The 18,127-nt window shown below is 41.1% G+C and overlaps 1 protein-coding gene across 1 annotated transcript in view; it reads left to right on the forward strand.

Moving 5' to 3' along the window:
• The window catches only part of LOC139756458 (sorting and assembly machinery component 50 homolog A), a 293,888-nt gene extending 280,147 nt beyond the window's left edge, over window positions 1–13,741 (forward strand). Inside the window, exon 11 of the mRNA XM_071675915.1 lies at window positions 13,508–13,741. Within this exon, the coding sequence (XP_071532016.1) occupies window positions 13,508–13,695 (188 nt within the window). The 3' untranslated portion in view covers window positions 13,696–13,741. The remainder of the gene's footprint in view (window positions 1–13,507) is intronic.
• The last annotated feature ends 4,386 nt before the right edge of the window (window positions 13,742–18,127 follow it).

Raw genomic sequence — 18,127 nt, forward strand, 5'->3', positions numbered from 1 at the left:
TCCTTCCAAAACATCTTTTTATTCTTCCGAAAATTTAATGATACTCTCTCACTCCAACTCTCATTTGCCCTCTTTTTTCACCACTTTCACCTTTCTCTTGACCTCCTGCCTCTTTCTTTTATACATCTCCCACTCATTTGCATTTTTTCCTGCAAAAATCGTCCAAATGCCTCTCTCTTCTCTTTCACCAATAATCTTGCTTCTTCATCCCACCACTCACTACCCTTTCTAATCAACCCACCTCCCACACTTCTCATGCCACAAGCATCTTTTCCGCAAGCCATCACTGCTTCCCTAAATACATCCCATTCCTCCCCCACTCCCCTTACCCCCTTTGTTCTCACCTTTTTCCATTCTGTACTCAGTCTCTCCTGGTACTTCCTCACACAAGTCTCCTTCCCAAACTCACTTATTCTCACCACTCTCTTCACGCCAACATTCTCTCTTCTTTTCTGAAAACCCCTACAAATCTTCACCTTCACCTCCACAATATAAAACAGACGAATGAAATGACCCAACCCACCCCCATACACATGTATATACATACATGTGCACACACACAAATATACATACCTATACATCTCAATGTACACATATATATACACACACAGACACATACATATATACCCATGCACACAATTCCCACTGTCTGTCTTTATTCATTCCCATCGCCACCTCGCCACACATGGAATACCATCCCCCTCCCCCCTCATGTATGCGAAGTAGCTCTAGGAAAAGACAACAAAGGCCCCATTCGTTCACGCTCAGTCTCTAGCTGTCATGCAATAATGCCCGAAACCACAGCTCCCTTTCCACATCCAGGCCCCACACAACTTTCCATGGTTTACCCCAGACGCTTCACATGCCCTTATTCAATCCACTGACAGCACGTCAACCCCGGTATACCACATCGATCCAATTCACTCTATTCCTTGCCCGCCTTTCACCCTCCTGCATGTTCAGGCCCCGATCACTCAAAATCTTTTTCACTCCATCTTTCCACCTCCAATTTGGTCTCCCACTTCTCCTCGTTCACTCCACCTCCGACACATATATCCTCTTGGTCAATCTTTCCTCACTCATTCTCTCCATGTGCCCAAACCATTTCAAAACACCCTCTTCTGCTTTCTCAACCACGCTCTTTTTATTTCCACACATCTCTCTTACCCTTACATTACTTACTCGATCAAACCACCTCACACCACACATTGTCCTCAAACATCTCATTTCCAGCACATCCACCCTCCTGCGCACAACTCTATCCATAGCCCACGCCTCGCAACCATACAACATTGTTGGAACCACTATTCCTTCAAACATACCCATTTTTGCTTTCCGAGATAATGTTCTCGACTTCCACACATTCTTCAAGGCTCCCAGGATTTTCGCCCCCTTCCCCCACCCTATGATTCACTTCCGCTTCCATGGTTCCATCCGCTGCCAGATCCACTCCCAGATATCTAAAACACTTTACTTCCTCCAGTTTTTCTCCATTCAAACTTACCTCCCAATTGACTTGACCCTCAACCCTACTGTACCTAATAAGCTTGCTCTTATTCACATTTACTCTTAACTTTCTTCTTTCACACACTTTACCAAACTCAGTCACCAGCTTCTGCAGTTTCTCACATGAATCAGCCACCAGCGCTGTTTCATCAGCGAACAACAACTGACTCACTTCCCAAGCTCTCTAATCCCCAACAGACCTCATACTTGCCCCTCTTTCCAAAACTCTTGCATTCACCTCCCTAACAACCCCATCCATAAACAAATTAAACGACCATGGAGACATCACACACCCCTGCCTCAAACATACATTCCCTGAGAACCAATCACTTTCCTCTCTTCCTACACGTACATATGCCTTACATCCTCGATAAAAACTTTTCACTGCTTCTAAGAACTTGCCTCCCACACCATATATTCTTCATATATAACCATATATAACCTTCCACAGAGCATCTCTATCAACTCTATCATATGCCTTCTCTAGATCCATAAATGCTACATACAAATCCATTTGCTTTTCTAAGTATTTCTCACATACATTCTTCAAAGCAAACACCTGATCCACACATCCTCTACCACTTCTGAAACCACACTGCTCTTCCCCAATATGATGCTCTGTACATGCCTTCACCCTCTCAATCAATACCCTCCCATATAATTTACCAAGAATACTCAAGAAACTTATACCTCTGTAATTTGAGCACTCACTCTTATCCCCTTTGCCTTTGTACAATGGCACTATGCACGCATTCCGCCAATCCTCAGGCACCTCACCATGAGTCATACATACATTAGATAACCTTACCAACCAGTCAATAATACAATCACCCACTTTTTTAATAGATTCCACTGCAATACCATCCAAACCTGCTGCCTTGCTGGCTTTCATCTTTCGCAAAGCTTTTACTACCTCTTCTCTGTTTACCAAATCATTTTCCCTAACCCTCTCACTTTGCACACCCCCTCAACCAAAACACCCTATATCTGCCACTCTATCATCAAACACATTCGACAATCCTTCAAAATATATATATATTTTTTTTTTTTTTCAAACTATTCGCCATTTCCCGCATCAGCGAGGTAGCGTTAAGAACAGAGGACTGGGCCTTTTTCGGAATATCCTCACCTGGCCCCCCTCTGTTCCTTCTTTTGGAAAATTAAAAAAAAAAACGAGAGGGGAGGATTTCCAGCCCCCTGCTCCCTCCCCTTTTAGTCGCCTTCTACGACACGCAGGGAATACTTGGGAAGTATTCTTAATCCCCTATCCCCAGGGATATATATATATATATATATATATAGGGGATAGGGGAGAAAGAATACTTCCCACGTATTCCCTGCGTGTCGTAGAAGGCGACTAAAAGGGAAGGGAGCGGGTGGCTGGAAATCCTCCCCTTTCTTGTTTTTTTAATTTTCCAAAAGAAGGAACAGAGAAGGGGGTCAGGTGAGGATATTCTCACTCTAAGGGCCAGTTCTCTGTTCTTAACGCTACCTCGCTAACGCGGGAAATGGCAAATAGTATGAAAAAAAAAAATATATATATATATATATATATATATATATATATATATATATATATATATATATATATATATATATATATATTATCCCTGGGGATAGGGGAGAAAGAATACTTCCCACGTATTCCCTGCGTGTCGTAGAAGGCGACTAAAAGGGGAGGGAGTGGGGGGCTGGAAATCCTCCCCTCTCAATTTTTTTTTAATTTTCCAAAAGAAGGAACAAAGAAGGGGGCCAGGTGAGGATATTCCCTCAATGGCCCAGTCCTCTGTTCTTAACGTTACCTCGCTAACGCGGGAAATGGCGAATAGTTTGAAAAAAAAAAAAAATGTATATATATATATATATATATATATATATATATATATATATATATATATATATTTTTTTTTTTTTGTCGCTGTCTCCCGCGTTTGCGAGGTAGCGCAAGGAAACAGACAAAAGAAATGGCCCAACCCACCCCCATACACATGTATATACATACGTCCACACACGCAAATATACATACCTACACAGCTTTCCATGGTTTACCCCAGATGCCTCACATGCCTTGATTCAATCCACTGACAGCACGTCAACCCCTGTATACCACATCGCTCCAATTCACTCTATTCCTTGCCCTCCTTTCACCCTCCTGCATGTTCAGGCCCCGATCACACAAAATCTTTTTCACTCCATCTTTCCACCTCCAATTTGGTCTCCCTCTTCTCCTCGTTCCCTCCACCTCCGACACATATATTCTCTTGGTCAATCTTTCCTCATTCATTCTCTCCATGTGCCCGAACCATTTCAAAACACCCTCTTCTGCTCTCTCAACCACGCTCTTTTTATTTCCACACATCTCTCTTACCCTTACGTTACTTACTCGATCAAACCACCTCACACTACATATTGTCCTCAAACATCTCATTTCCAGCACATCCATCCTCCTGCGCACAACTCTATCCATAGCCCACGTCTCGCAACCATACAACATTGTTGGAACAACTATTCCTTCAAACATACCCATTTTTGCTCTCCGAGATAATGTTCTCGACTTCCACACATTCTTCAAGGCTCCCAGAATTTTTGCCCCCTCCCCCACCCTATGATCCACTTCCGCTTCCATGGTTCCATCCGCTGCCAGATCCACTCCCAGATATCTAAAACACTTCACTTCCTCCAGTTTTTCTCCATTCAAACTCACCTCCCAATTGACTTGACCCTCAACCCTACTGTACCTAATAACCTTGCTCTTATTCACATTTACTCTTAACTTTCTTCTTTCACACCCTTTACCAAACTCAGTCACCAGCTTCTGCAGTTTTTCACATGAATCAGCCACCAGCGCTGTATCATCAGCGAACAACAACTGACTCACTTCCCAAGCTCTCTCATCCCCTACAGACCTCATATTTGCCCCTCTTTCCAAAACTCTTGCATTCACCTCCCGAACAACCCCATCCATAAACAAATTAAACAACCATGGAGACATCACACACCCCTGCCGCAAACCTACATTCCCTGAGAACCAATCACTTTCCTCTCTTCCTACACATACACATGCCTTACATCCTTGATAAAAACTTTTCACTGCTTCTAACAACTTTCCTCCCACACCATATATTCTTAATACCTTCCACAGAGCATCTCTATCAACTCTATCATATGCCTTCTCCAGATCCATAAATGCTACATACAAATCCATTTGCTTTTCTAAGTATTTTTCACATACATTCTTCAAAGCAAACACCTGATCCACACATCCTCTACCACTTCTGAAACCACACTGCTCTTGCCCAATCTGATGCTCTGTACATGCCTTCACCCTCTCAATCAATATCCTCCCATATAATTTACCAGGAATACTCAACAAACTTATACCTCTGTAATTTGAACACTCACTCTTATCCCCTTTGCCTTTGTACAATGTCACTATGCACGCATTCCGCCAATCCTCAGGCACCTCACCATGAGTCATACATACATTAAATAACCTTACCAACCAGTCAACAATACAGTCACCCCCTTTTTTAATAAATTCCACTGCAATACCATCCAAGCCTGCTGCCTTGCCAGCTTTCATCTTCCGCAAAGCTTTTACTACCTCTTCTCTGTTTACCAAATCATCTTCCCTAACCCTCTCACTTTGCACACCAACTCGACCAAAACACCCTATATCTGCCACTCTATCATCAAACACATTCAACAAACCTTCAAAATACTCACTCCATCTCCTTCTCACATCACCACTACTTGTTATCACCTCCCCATTTGCGCCCTTCACTGAAGTTCCCATTTGCTCCCTTGTCTTACGCCCTTTATTTACCTCTTTCCAGAACATCTTTTTATTCTCCCTAAAATTCAATGATACTCTCTCACCCCAACTCTCATTTGCCCTTTTTTTCACCTCTTGCACCTTTCTCTTGACCTCCTGTCTCTTTCTTTTATACATCTCCCACTCAATTGCATTTTTTCCCTGCAAAAATCGTCCAAATGCCTCTCTCTTCTCTTTCACTAATACTCTTACTTCTTCATCCCACCACTCACTACCCTTTCTAATCAACCCACCTCCCACTCTTCTCATGCCACATGCATCTTTTGCGCAATATATATATATATATATATATATATATATATATATATATATATATATATATATGTGTGTGTGTGTGTTTTTCCCATTTTAGAAAGTTAATACAAGGAGGGGAGGCATTTGGACGATTTTTGCAGGGAAAAAATGCAATTGAGTGGGAGATGTATAAAAGAAAGAGACAGGAGGTGAAGAGAAAGGTGCAAGAGGTGAAAAAGAGGGCAAAATGAGAGTTGGGGTGAGAGAGTATCATTAAATTTTAGGGAGAATAAAAAGATGTTCTGGAAGGAGGTAAATAAAGTGCGTAAGACAAGGGAGCAAGTGGGAACTTCAGTGAAGGGCGCAAATGGGGATGTGATAAGTAGTGGTGATGTGAGAAGGAGATGGAGTGAGTATTTTGAAGGTTTGTTGAATGTGTTTGTTGATAGAGTGGCAGATATAGCGTGTTTTGGTCGAGGTGGTGTGCAAAGTGAGAGGGTTAGGGAATATGACTTGGTAAACAGAGAAGAGGTAGTGAAAGCTTTGCAGAAGATGAAAGCCGGCAAGGCAGCAGGTTTGGGTGGTATTGCAGTGGAATTTATTAAAAAAGGGGGTGACTGTATAATTGACTGGTTGGTAAGGTTATTTAATGTATGTATGACTCATGGTGAGGTGCCTGAGGATTGGCGGAATGCGTGCATAGTGCCATTGTACAAAGGCAAAGGGTATAAGAGTGAGTGCTCAAATTACAGAGGTATAAGTTTGTTGAGTATTCCTGGTAAATTATATGGGAGGGTATTGATTGAGAGGGTGAAGGCATGTACAGAGCATCAGATTGGGGAAGAGCAGTGTGGTTTCAGAAGTGGTAGAGGATGTGTGGATCAGGTGTTTGCTTTGAAGAATGTATGTGAGTAATACTTAGAAAAGCAAATGGATTTGTATGTAGCAATTATGGATCTGGAGAAGGCATATGATAGAGTTGATAGAGATGCTCTGTGGAAGGTATTAAGAATATATGGTGTGGGAGGCAAGTTGTTAGAAGCAGTGAAAAGTTCTTATCGAGGATGTAAGGCATGTGTTCGTGTAGGAAGAGAGGAAAGTGATTGGTTCTCAGTGAATGTAGGTTTGCGGCAGGGGTGTGTGATGTCTCCATGGTTGTTTAATTTGTTTATGGATGGGGTTGTTAGGGAGGTGAATGCAAGAGTTTTGGAAAGAGGGGCAAGTATGAAGTCTGTTGGGGAGAGAGAGCTTGGGAAGTGAGTCAGTTGTTGTTCGCTGATGATACAGCGCTGGTGGCTGATTCATGTGAGAAACTGCAGAAGCTGGTGACTGAGTTTGGTAAAGTGTGTGAAAGAAGAAAGTTAAGAGTAAATGTGAATAAGAGCAAGGTTATTAGGTACAGTAGTGTTGAGGGTCAAGTCAATTGGGAGGTAAGTTTGAATGGAAAAAACTGGAGGAAGTAAAGTGTTTTAGATATCTGGGAGTGGATCTGGCAGCGGATGGAACCATGGAAGCGGAAGTGGATCATAGGGTGGGGGAGGGGGCGAAAATCCTGGGAGCTTTGATGAATGTGTGGAAGTCGAGAACATTATCTCGGAAAGCAAAAATGGGTATGTTTGAAGGAATAGTGGTTCCAACAATGTTGTATGGTTGTGAGGCGTGGGCTATGGATAGAGTTGTGCGCGCAGGAGGATGGATGTGCTGGAAATGAGATGTTTGAGGACAATGTGTGGTGTGAGGTGGTTTAATCGAGTAAGTAACGTAAGGGTAAGAGAGATGTGTGGAAATAAAAAGAACATGGTTGAGAGAGCAGAAGAGGGTGTTTTGAAATGGTTTGGGCACATGGAGAGAATGAGTGAGGAAAGATTGAACAAGAAGATATATGTGTCGGAGGTGTAGGGAACGAGGAGAAGTGGGAGACCAAATTGGAGGTGGAAAGATGGAGTGAAAAAGATTTTGTGTGATCGGGGTCTGAACATGCAGGAGGATGAAAGGAGTGTAAGGAATAGAGTGAATTGGATCGATGTGGTATACCAGGGTTTACGTGCTGTCAGTGGATTGAATCAGGGTATGTGAAGCGTCTGGGGTAAACCATGGAAAGCTGTGTAGGTATGTATATTTGCGTGTGTGGACGTATGTATATACATGTGTATGGGGGTGGGTTGGGCCATTTCTTTCATCTGTTTCCTTGCACTACCTCGGAAACGCGGGAGACAGCGACAAAGGAAAAAAAAAAAAAAATATTTATATATATACTTTTTTTTTTTTTTTTTGCTTTGTCGCTGTCTCCCGCGTTTGCGAGGTAGCGCAAGGAAACAGACGAAAGAAATGGCCCACCCCACCCCCATACACGTGTATATACATACGTCCACACACGCAAATATACATACCTACACAGCTTTCCATGGTTTACCCCAGACGCTTCACATGCCTTGATTCAATCCACTGACAGCACGTCAACCCCGGTATACCACATCGCTCCAATTCACTCTATTCCTTGCCCTCCTCTCACCCTCCTGCATGTTCAGGCCCCGATCACACAAAATCTTTTTCACTCCATCTTTCCACCTGCAATTTGGTCTCCCTCTTCTCCTCGTTCCCTCCACCTCCAACACATATATTCTCTTGGTCAATCTTTCCTCACTCATTCTCTCCATGTGCCCAAACCATTTCAAAACACCCTCTTCTGCTCTCTTAACCACACTCTTTTTATTTCCACACATCTCTCTTACCCTTACGTTACTTACTCGATCAAACCACCTCACACCACACATTGTCCTCAAACATCTCATTTCCAGCACATCCATCCTCCTGCGCACAACTCTATCCATAGCCCACGTCTCGCAACCATACAACATTGTTGGAACCACTATTCCTTCAAACATACCCATTTTTGCTTTCCGAGATAATGTTCTCGACTTCCACACATTCTTCAAGGCTCCCAGAATTTTCGCCCCCTCCCCCACCCTATGATCCACTTCCGCTTCTATGGTTCCATCCGCTGCCAGATCCACTCCCAAATATCTAAAACACTTCACTTCCTCCAGTTTTTCTCCATTCAAACTCACCTCCCAATTGACTTGACCCTCAACCCTACTGTACCTAATAACCTTGCTCTTATTCACATTTACTCTTAACTTTCTTCTTTCACACACTTTACCAAACTCAGTCACCAGCTTCTGCAGTTTCTCACATGAATCAGCCACCAGCGCTGTATCATCAGCGAACAACAACTGACTCACTTCCCAAGCTCTCTCATCCCCAACAGACTTCATACTTGCCCCTCTTTCCAGGACTCTTGCATTTACCTCCCTAACAACCCCATCCATAAACAAATTAAACAACCATGGAGACATCACACACCCCTGCCGCAAACCTACATTCACTGAGAACCAATGACTTTCCTCTCTTCCTACACGTACACATGCCTTACATCCACGATAAAAACTTTTCACTGCTTCTAACAACTTGCCTCCCACACCATATATTCTTAATACCTTCCACAGAGCATCTCTATCAACTCTATCATATGCCTTCTCCAGATCCATAAATGCTACATACAAATCCATTTGCTTTTCTAAGTATTTCTCACATTCATTCTTCAAAGCAAACACCTGATCCACACATCCTCTACCACTTCTGAAACCACACTGCTCTTCCCCAATCTGATGCTCTGTACATGCCTTCACCCTCTCAATCAATATCCTCCCATATAATTTACCAGGAATACTCAACAAACTTATACCTCTGTAATTTGAGCACTCACTCTTATCCCCTTTGCCTTTGTACAATGGCACTATGCACGCATTCCGCCAATCCTCAGGCACCTCACCATGAGTCATACATACATTGAATAACCTTACCAACCAGTCAACAATACAGTCACCCCCTTTTTTAATAGATTGCACTGCAATACCATCCAAACCTGCTGCCTTGCCGGCTTTCATCTTCCACAAAGCTTTTACTACCTCTTCTCTGTTTACCAAATCATTTTCCCTAACCCTCTCACTTTGCACACCACCTTGACCAAAACACCCTATATCTGCCACTCTATCATCAAACACATTCAACAAACCTTCAAAATACTCACTCCATCTCCTTCTTACATCACCACTACTTGTTATCACCTCCCCATTTGCGCCCTTCACTGAAGTTCCCATTTGCTCCCTTGTCTTACGCACTTTATTTACCTCCTTCCAGAACATCTTTTTATTCTCCCTAAAATTTAATGATACCCTCTCACCCCAACTCTCATTTGCCCTTTTTTTCACCTCTTGCACCTTTCTCTTGACCTCCTGTCTCTTTCTTTTATACATCTCCCACTCAATTGCATTTTTTCTCTGCAAAAATCGTCCAAATGCCTCTCTCTTCTCTTTCACTAATACTCTTACTTTTTCATCCCACCACTCACTACCCTTTCTAATCAACCCACCTCCCACTCTTCTCATGCCACAAGCATCTTTTGTGCAATCCATCACTGATTCCCTAAATACATCCCATTCCTCCCCCACTCCCCTTACTTCCATTGTTCTCACCTTCTTCCATTCTGTACTCAGTCTCTCCTGGTACTTCCTCACACAAGTCTCCTTCGCAAGCTCACTTACTCTCACCACCCTCTTTACCCCAACATTCACTCTTCTTTTCTGAAAACCCATACAAATCTTCACCTTAGCCTCCACAAGATAATGATCAGACTTCCCTCCAGTTGCACCTCTCAGCACATTAACATCCAAAAGTCTCTCTTTCGCGCGCCTGTCAATTAACACGTAATCCAATAACGCTCTCTGGCCATCTCTCCTACTTACATAAGTATACTTATGTATATCTCGCTTTTTAAACCAGGTATTCCCAATCATCAGTCCTTCCTCAGCACATAAATCTACAAGCTCTTCACCATTTCCATTTACAACACTGAACACCCCATGTATACCAATTATTCCCTCAACTGCCACATTACTCACCTTTGCATTCAAATCACCCATCACTATAACCCGGTTATATATATATATATATATATATATATATATATATATATATATATATATATATATATATAAGAGGACAAGAGCAAGGGAAGGAGTAGCAGTGTTCCTGAAAAGGGAGTGGTGGGAGTATGTGATATAGTGTAAGAAGTAACACTAAACTCTAGATATATATGGGTAAAACTGAAAGTTTATGGAGAGAGAGGGATGATTATTGGTGCATATGCACCTGGGCATGAGAAGAACGATCATTACAGGCAAGTGTTTTAGGAGCAGCTGAGTGAGTGTGTTAGTAGTTTTGATGCATGAGACTGGGTTATAGTGATTGTTGATTTGAATGCAAAGGTGAGTAATGTGGTAGTTGAGGGAATAATGGGTGTACATGGGGTGTTCAGTGTTGTAAATGGAAATGGTGAAGAGCTTGTAGATTTATATGCTGAAAAAGGACTGGTGATTGGGAATACATGGTTTAAAAAGAGAGATATACATAAGTACACATATGTAAGTAGGAGAGATGGCCAGAGAGCGTTATTGGATTATGTGTTAATTTATTGGCGCGTAAAAGAGAGACTTTTGGATGTTGATGTGCTGAGAGGTGCAACAATGTTATATGTTCGTGAGGCATTGGCTATAGATTAGGTTGTGCGGAGGAGGGTGGATGTGTTGGAAATGAGATGTCCTTAGGAAATGAGATGTTTGAGGACAATATGTGGTGTGAGGTTGTTTAAGTAAGTAATGAAAGGATAAGAGAGATGTGTGGTAATAAAAAGAGTGTGGTTGAGAGGGCAGAAGAAGGTGTGTTGAAATGGTTTGGACACATGGAGAGAATAAGTGAGGAAAGATTGACAAAGAGGATATATGTTTCAGAGGTGGAGGGAAGAAGGAGAAGTGGGAGACCAAGTTGGACATGGAAGGATGGAGTGAAAAAGATTTTGAGCGACTGGGGCCCAAGCATACAGGAGGGTGAAAGGCATGCAGGGAATAGAGTGAATTGGAAGTATGTTGTGTATGTTGTGTACATGGTTTGAACCATGGCATGTGAAGCATCTGGGGTGAACCATGGAAAGGTGTGTGGGGCCTGGATGTGGAAAGGGAGCTGTTGTTTCGGTACATTACACATGACAGCTAGAGACTTAGTGTGAACAAATGTGGCCTTTTTTTTCTGTTCCTGGCACTGCCTTGCTGGAGGGGGAGGGGGATGTTATTCCATGTTTGGCGGGGTGGTGATGGGAATGGATGAAGGCAGCAAGTATGGTTATGTACATATGTATATGTCTGTGTATGTATACATTGAAATGTATATATATGTATACATGCGTGTGTGGTCTTTTTTGTATATACATGTGTATGTGGATGGGTTGGCCCATTCCTTGTCTGTTTCCCTGCGCTGCCTCATTAATGTGGGAGACAGCGGTTAAGTATGATAAATCAAATATAAAATGTGTATATAAGTGGGTGAGCCATTCTTCATCTGTTTCCTTGCACTACCTTGCTGACGTGGGAAACAACAGTTAAGTACATTAGAATACGAAAAACATAATGAATATACATGTATATGTTCATGTATGTGCATATAAGTATATATATGGGTATGGGAGTGGATGTGTTTTTCTTCAAGTGTTTCTTGGCACTCCTAAGCTAACTCGGGGAACAGCGATCAAATATGAAGAAAAGATAGTAATTGTCATGATACCTCAAGGCATCTTTCACTCCATCCTTGCTTCCTGCATTCTTGGTATCTAGATCCTGATATTATTTGCATCGTAGCCTATAAGCTTAGGTTATAGGCTTTTCACTTTGAAAAAATGTCAATCTACATCTTTCTCACTGATCCATGAGTGTATTTTGTTATCCACTATCACAAACAGCCTCATTAGGAGCCCGTGGTCTTTTGCTCTTTTGATGTATTTGTATTCATTTGTATCCTCTAATTCAGTCTTACATTATAGTCATGGTAAATCAGGAGGATGAGAGGCATTCATTGAATTGATTGAACTGGAGTTTTGTGGCATACTGCAGGGGAGGGTTGGCTGTGACTGGGCTGAACCATGCACCGAAATTGGTCAGGATAAACCATGGAATGGTTTGTGAGGTTTGTCTTTGGATGGTGGGCTCTGGTTTCAAAACATTATACATGACAACTATACAATGGATATGAGCAAGTGAGCTGTTTGTTGTCTGTTCTTAATGCATCCTTGGTAGGGTAGGAAATGGCAGATAGTATGATGAGTATCATGATTAATAGTATTATAAGTGAGCTTAGGTTATGAGAATGATTACCTTCATATGAATAGTTTTTATGCCTGTAGTATTAAACTATACCATAACAGGGAATGAAATAGCATATCTGTCCTAGGGGATCAGACATCTTGACCCTTTTTACCATCTTGAGCTGGGATCCCATCTCAGTAAAATTCACCACCAAGAAAGTTAAAGTCCTAAATGGGAATGAAGTTAATGGTAATAGGTGTATAGAATACAGTATTTATTTATATATTTATTCATGATTACCTCAGGATCTCTTTCTAAAGGCTCTGTGGCCATTGACTGATTTACTTCCAGTAGCAGGGAAATTTGGACTCCTTTGAAGTGGTAAAGTTCCTTAAAAAGACTGTACTTCCAGTGATACAGCCTTGCCATTGGTGGAGCCCAGTAACATCTTGAAATATACAATGTTAAGCAGTGCAAAAAAGTTAAATGTTTCTTCAATTAGAAATGAAAAAATTTAGATGATGAATTCTTGTTGGTTAAGGAATAGCTTAAGAAGTATTTGGAAAACTGATGGTGATATAGTTTGGCAGTAAATTGAACATACCCAAAATGTACAAGATAGCAGGATAGTACATGAATGAGGTTCAGGAAAGCAGTTTCACAATGTTTTGATATATAGTATATAAATGTATTTTAATGAATGCTTTTAGATTTTAAGATTCTATCTTTTCCTTCACAGCTGATGACTACAAACAGAACCTTCAGACCCTCATCCGTGACATGCGTTTGTCCTATGGTGCTGGACTGGCCATGACTTTAGGTGGCTTTGCAAGAGTAGAACTTAACTACTGTGTACCATTGCTGTTGCAGCGTGGTGACAGACCAAACCATGGGCTTCAGTTTGGTGTGGCTGCTAATTTCTTGTAGTATTTAACAAGAGCTGGCTAAAAGTACAATAAACTTTCCAAACTTGCATTGTTTTAATGAAAAGACTCATAACATATTTATGAAATATGAAAACTTATACAATAATAGTTGTAAAATACAATGGATCATACTTAATGTAATCATTTATGAGAAAGTTATGATGTACCAGATAAAGGCAGTTACGAAGACCATGATTCAGGTGCTTCAAGCATGGTCTACCTTCACTGAATGTTCCAGAAGTTATTTTAATAACATTTATTCTTTTGAAAGAAATTTTTCAAATATGATTATGTGCAATACTTGTACAGTGTAAAAAATAAAAAACTGTAATTAGGGGGTTTATAATTTTCATTCTTTGCTTGGTATTACTGTGCTCCACCTGCAAGAGGTTACACCACGAGTGGAAAGCCACATTTGGCCTCATCAAAAAACTCCTCACTCCAAAAGAGTCCACATCTCTCTGGTACTGGAAGGAGCACAGCCTTGGGCTGCAGGACCCTTTAAAAAGAGGTCCTTGGTAATATGTTAAAACTTTTTCGTACATTTAGAAAATCTTCTCTAATTTGATAAGTAAAAATGGAATACCCATAGGTATTATTAGACACTTCTGAAACCGCACTGCTCTTCCCCAATCTGATGCTCTGTACATGCCTTCACCCTCTCAATCAATACCCTCCCATATAATTTACCAGGAATACTCAACAAACTTATACCTCTGTAATTTGAGCACTCACTCGTATCCCCTTTGCCTTTGTACAATGGCACTATGCACGCATTCCGCCAATCCTCAGGCACCTCACCATGAGTCATACATACATTAAATAACCTTACCAACCAGTCAACAATACAGTCACCCCCTTTTTTAATAAATTCCACTGCAATACCATCCAAACCTGCTGCCTTGCCGGCTTTCATCTTCCGCAAAGCTTTTACTACCTCTTCTCTGTTTACCAAATCATTTTCCCTAACCCTCTCACTTTGCACACCACCTCGACCAAAACACCCTATATCTGCCACTCTGTCATCAGACACATTCAACAAACCTTCAAAATACTCATTCCATCTCCTTCTCACATCACCGCTACTTGTTATCACCTCCCCATTTACGCCCTTCACTGAAGTTCCCATTTGCTCCCTTGTCTTACGCACCCTATTTACCTCCTTCCAGAACATCTTTTTATTCTCCCTAAAATTTACTGATAGTCTCTCACCCCAGAAGTGGTAGAGGATGTGTGGATGTGTGGATCAGGTGTTTGCTTTGAAGAATGTATGTGAGAAATACTTAGAAAAGCAAATGGATTTGTATGTAGCATTTATGGATCTGGAGAAGGCATATGATAGAGTTGATAGAGATGCTCTGTGGAAGGTATTAAGAATATATGGTGTGGGAGGCAAGTTGTTAGAAGCAGTGAAAAGTTTTTATCGAGGATGTAAGGCATGTGTACGTGTAGGAAGAGAGGAAAGTGATTGGTTCTCAGTGAATGTAGGTTTGCGGCAGGGGTGTGTGATGTCTCCATGGTTGTTTAATTTGTTTATGGATGGGATTGTTAGGGAGGTAAATGCAAGAGTCCTGGAAAGAGGGGCAAGTATGAAGTCTGTTGGGGATGAGAGAGCTTGGGAAGTGAGTCAGTTGTTGTTCGCTGATGATACAGCGCTGGTGGCTGATTCATGTGAGAAACTGCAGAAGCTGGTGACTGAGTTTGGTAAAGTGTGTGGAAGAAGAAAGTTAAGAGTAAATGTGAATAAGAGCAAGGTTATTAGGTACAGTAGGGGTGAGGGTCAAGTCAATTGGGAGGTGAGTTTGAATGGAGAAAAACTGGAGGAAGTGAAGTGTTTTAGATATCTGGGAGTGGATCTGTCAGCGGATGGAACCATGGAAGCGGAAGTGGATCATAGGGTGGGGGAGGGGGCGAAAATTTTGGGAGCCTTGAAAAATGTGTGGAAGTCGAGAACATTATCTCGGAAAGCAAAAATGGGTATGTTTGAAGGAATAGTGGTTCCAACAATGTTGTATGGTTGCGAGGCGTGGGCTATGGATAGAGATGTGCGCAGGAGGATGGATGTGCTGGAAATGAGATGTTTGAGGACAATGTGTGGTGTGAGGTGGTTTGATCGAGTAAGTAACGTAAGGGTAAGAGAGATGTGTGGAAATAAAAAGAGCGTGGTTGAGAGAGCAGAAGAGGGTGTTTTGAAATGGTTTGGGCACATGGAGAGAATGAGTGAGGAAAGATTGACCAAGAGGATATATGTGTCGGAGGTGGAGGGAACGAGGAGAAGAGGGAGACCAAATTGGAGGTGGAAAGATGGAGTGAAAAAGATTTTGTGTGATCGGGGCCTGAACATGCAGGAGGGTGAAAGGAGGGCAAGGAATAGAGTGAATTGGAGCGATGTGGTATACAGGGGTTGACGTGCTGTCAGTGGATTGAATCAAGGCATGTGAAGCGTCTGGGGTAAACCATGGAAAGCTGTGTAGGTATGTATATTTGCGTGTGTGGACGTGTGTATGTACATGTGTATGGGGGGGGGTTGGGCCATTTCTTTCATCTGTTTCCTTGCGCTACCTCGCAAACGCGGGAGACAGCGACAAAGTAAAAAAAAAAAAAAAAAAAAAAAAAAAAAAATTATTAGACAATGTCTTACTTTGTCATTTTCTTTTCAAAATTTATTGTAATTTCTTTCAAGATAGATTTTTTCATGATTTATTTTTAATCCTTTCCCATTAACCCCTCTGTCTCAGAAAGTCCAACCATTGATGGAATGCCAACAGTAATAAGTGAAAGTTATTAAGATTATGCTTCTTATTGGGATCTTATCAAGAGCCATTCACTGTGTGCAGTGATAGCACTTATGATCTCAGAATTATCTCATAAACCTGAAGATAATTCAATTATCGTTATTCTTAATGATCTTAGCAGTAGATAGGCCTAAAGTCCAAAGAATCAGTCCATTAGCAATCTTGTAAAATTACATACATTCTAATTGGTTAATTGTTACAATTTGGAGACAGTGGCATATGTTCTAATTAAGGTTGATAGAAATATTCCTCAAGTTCAGTTCATTTCCTGCAAGTATAAAAGTAAAATGTGCTTTTTTTTCCCATCATACCTCAACACTTGGCATTTTTCTTTCACGTTTACCTAAACTCGGCATTTTGTTTTTCTCTCACATTTACCTAAACTCTGACACCATTTTTTTGTACCTTGTGCAACTTTGCCCTGTGAGTCTTATGTAGTAGTAGTAAAGCAGCAGGATTTTTAATATGTAGTCCCTTCTCATAATCTAAGGATATACAAAGCTATTTTAAACTTGAAATTCAGACAGGAGATGGCAAGTTTCCTCAAGGATACTGGGTATTCCTTGGGTTAGGGACCTTAGCTCAGAGTTAGTAAATTTCTTACTCTGAATGAATCTTTCTTCACCTGAGATAGACTCATTGATCAGAAATGATGGTATGAAGATTAAAGGAATGAGATGTAATATTACAGTAATGTTAGGAAAGTTTTTTGTCACATAATGAGTGGTGGAGCAATAGAATAAGCTACCTCCTGAAGTAGTGAATGCAAAGACCTTTAAATTGAGGCTAGGGAAAATACTTCACTGACATTTCTAGTTATTCAGAATAGCATGTTCTCAGTAATTCTTCTTCTTTTTTCAGAATCCAGCACCAAAGCAGATGTTATCAAACTGATAGGGAACATTTTCCAGTCCACATTTTCCTAATGTTAGTATCCATGTTAGTACCTTACATAAGTACCACATGGTATTTTGTTCAAGTCTTTTTCTTCCCAGCACTTGAGTCAATGAATGGGGAGGTGCCATCTGCTTTCCTAATCTGTTTTTATTAATACTTTGAATTTTCTGTACAGATAACCTCATTATGGGCCATCTGTCCTCCCCATGTACTCCTATGGGAACATGTGTTTCATGTATTGCAGTAGCAAATATGCAATATTTTTTAAAAGGGCAGCCTTTGTGATAAGCAAGTACTAAGTATAATAGAACCTATTCTCTTGTATGGGTATTCCAATGCATACTGGTATAGTGCTATGAGAAATGTGAAAATGGAGACCAGTAGACCAGTCAGCAAGTACAGTATATGCTTCAATGTCAGCCAGTACGTAATTTCTTGTTTTAAATGCAGTACTTTCATGATTTTTCTGTTTTCCAGTAGATACTTTTTTTTCTCTTATATGCAAATAATGCATTTAACCTGCACCACCAAAGATCTGAGGGTGCTGGATGATGGGAGTTTGATATACAAAGGAATCCAAGCAGCAACAGATCATTGAGTCCTGATGAGTCTATTTGCATTGGTAGAAGAGATAAGAAGAAACCTGGATTAGTATGGTAAGAGTGAAAAAACACATATTTTTCAGAGTAAAGAAAGTGTAAACTTTTAATGTTACTAAGGAGGCACAAATAATGCCAGTCA

Source organism: Panulirus ornatus, chromosome 21 (assembly GCF_036320965.1).
Source record: "Panulirus ornatus isolate Po-2019 chromosome 21, ASM3632096v1, whole genome shotgun sequence".
NCBI lineage: Eukaryota > Metazoa > Arthropoda > Malacostraca > Decapoda > Palinuridae > Panulirus > Panulirus ornatus.